Raw genomic sequence first — 2,513 nt, 5'->3', positions numbered from 1 at the left:
AGGGTGAGAGGGAATAATATCTTGGGTTTGTAAGTGATTGGTCAACACGAACCGCAAATTTATTTCTATTGAGGAGTATTCCATTTCTAGGGATTACTACCGAAGGGATCGTCTGTACGGTATATCACGGCATAATTTGGGAGTATCTTTTTTGGAGATGTACTTGACATATCTATGCTTTGAAAAACTATTTACGTGTATAGGTGTTCTAGATAGGTTACATGCTCGCCGTGATATACGGGATACGCATTTATTGGGGTTTCACACTGTGACCGCCACACACACACCCACCCTGCAAGGGCATCATGTCTTGGAAAGTGCAATGAGGTCGACGTAGGGACTCCTTGCTTTGACTACGCGCGCCCATCCTCGTTTGCCTTATTTGGTAAAGTATCCGTCCCAGCAAAATATCTATGTCGCCCCTCCTTTCACTGTGTTGGCCAGGCTCATTCCTAGTTGCAGTGGTTATGCACTGCTATTGTGTTCTGTGAAGCATTCTGTGATGATTGCTGGAAATCGGTAATGCATAATATAAGCTGCGTGTTTTAAATACAGGTTTCCGATTGGTAGTAATGAGTGGACGAGGTCCAGTTTTGCATATAAGGGCATGGGAACTTTTCTTACCCCGCGTGGTGCGAGCTGCTCGTTTTTAACGCCATAGAACCAGCTTTTGTATGATTTGGCTTCCCCTATTGGCTATAATGATGTATTTCATGTACTGTATCAACGATTATGCGACGTTTATGTTACAGTCGATACCGCTTGGACCGACAACCAGGCTCTAATAATACCGTTGGCAGCTATACCTCCAGCCATTGTGCATTTTGCCAATAAACCCGCAAACTCCACGTATAACGTTTTGATATAGCGCTGCATTCCTGTGCATCGTAGTTTTGGTGATTTGATCGTAAGAAACACACGGCCAACGATGCGTTTCCAGAGCGCCATGATTCTGACTGCTGCATTTTTGGCGCAATGTCTAGCACACCCTGATCAAGCTTACAGACCGACGATCACTACTCCCCACGCCCCTGACTCTCTTTTCAAAAGCACGGTTGCGACTTCCTCGAAAAGATTCCTAAGATTCGACCCAGCGGTTCGGGATACGGCAGGCAACGACGAAGAGAGAGTTGGTCCCTCTTGGCTATCTATAGTGGACGATCTGACGCAGAAAATGACCACAACAGCTTTAACTGCTGACGAAGCGCAGCTCAAAACGTGGATACAGTCCCAAATACACCCACACGAGTTGTTTGGAATCTTAAATCTCGGAAAGCGTGCTGCGCAGCTGGATGATAATCCGGATTTCGTCCAGTGGCTCAGGCTTGTAGAGGCTTACCGTGCGAAGAATGGGAAAACGAAGTTTTCGGATTTGGATATTTACTATTTGTTGCTGAGGACAAATAGTGCTGAGCAGCTGAAAACACTTCCCGAAGCTCTCCGACAAACACCCGGATTAATCAAGATGGGGAAGAGTATGGAGAAGTCTCTATCTGGAGAATGGATTCGCAAAACGTTACAGGAAAATACGTATCCAACAATGGTTTACAATACGCTCCGTCTTAAAGAGGCCGGTTCAAAGCTAGATGAGACGCCAATGTTCCGTCAATGGCTGAAATACGTGGAAAAGTATCGGAACGAAAAGGGAGCTTTGTTCGGGAACACGGAAATGTTGCTGTTGTTCAAGAATACAATGCCAGAAGAAGACGTCATAAATCTACTTCAGCGGCTTCGAAGCGACAAGGGAATGAGGAGCCACGCCGATAAAATGCAAAGATTGATGTTTTACACGTCCAAAACTAGCCACACAACGATGGCTGATGTGTGGCTGAAGTTCCGAGAAACCCCAGAGGAAGTGTTCAATATTCTACGTTTGGCAGAAACAACATCTGACGCCATTGATGACAACCCATTGCTGGTCCAGTGGCTCAAGTACACCCAAACGTACAGGGAGAAAATTGACAAGAATGCATTCTCCGACGCTGAAGCAATGCAGTATTTCAGGAAGGCCAAATTGCAGGAGCCCGATTGGGAATTAGTGTGAATGCATATTTTACCAACGATGACCGTAATGCTACACTTAATGCCGTTATGAAGGTGCAGTGACTTGGTAACGAGTGTACATACAGATTCACCAAGAAAAAACAATATTTCTTTCTTTTCTTGAACTTAACCAGATAAGTTGCTTTTGACTTAATTACCAGCTGCCTATCATACCTAGTCGTCGCATGATGTACTGCTTCATCAGAACTTTTTGTCCCAGTGCACACTCTTCGCGTTGGCCAGCGCATACTCATCGACAGAGAACGTCTCGTTGGTCACAATCTGCGTCCCCAAACTGGGATCGTTGTACTGCGGCCAATATAACTTGTCATCGGGCCACACAGTGTTCGGGTTGCCTGCCAGCACGAAGGACAACAGGTATTTCTGCATCATTCTCGCAACCGCGGCGTTCACTGGCGATGTAATAGCACCAACCAAAGCAGCCTCTGCAGCGCTGAAACCTGTTGTCG

The 2,513-nt window shown here is 46.0% G+C and overlaps 2 protein-coding genes across 2 annotated transcripts; one reads left to right on the top strand and one right to left on the bottom strand.

Moving 5' to 3' along the window:
• Positions 1–829: 829 nt before the first annotated feature.
• On the top strand, positions 830–2,138 carry PPTG_03663 (hypothetical protein). The gene has a single exon (XM_008896350.1). It carries the CDS (start codon positions 929–931, stop codon positions 2,042–2,044), a length of 1,116 nt encoding a protein of 371 aa, XP_008894598.1. The 5' UTR covers positions 830–928; the 3' UTR covers positions 2,045–2,138.
• A 106-nt stretch (positions 2,139–2,244) lies between these two features.
• Positions 2,245–2,436, bottom strand: PPTG_03662 (hypothetical protein; the record flags this gene model as incomplete). Its single annotated transcript, XM_008896349.1, has 1 exon — positions 2,245–2,436. One exon carries the CDS (start codon positions 2,434–2,436, stop codon positions 2,245–2,247), a length of 192 nt encoding a protein of 63 aa, XP_008894597.1.
• Positions 2,437–2,513: the final 77 nt, after the last annotated feature.

The sequence above is a fragment of the Phytophthora parasitica genome, assembly GCF_000247585.1.
Source record: "Phytophthora parasitica INRA-310 unplaced genomic scaffold supercont2.4, whole genome shotgun sequence".
NCBI classification, from domain to species: Eukaryota; Oomycota; class Peronosporomycetes; order Peronosporales; family Peronosporaceae; genus Phytophthora; species Phytophthora nicotianae.
Note: the sequence above shows the minus strand (reverse complement) of the source record. Positions and strands in the feature narration are given on the sequence as shown.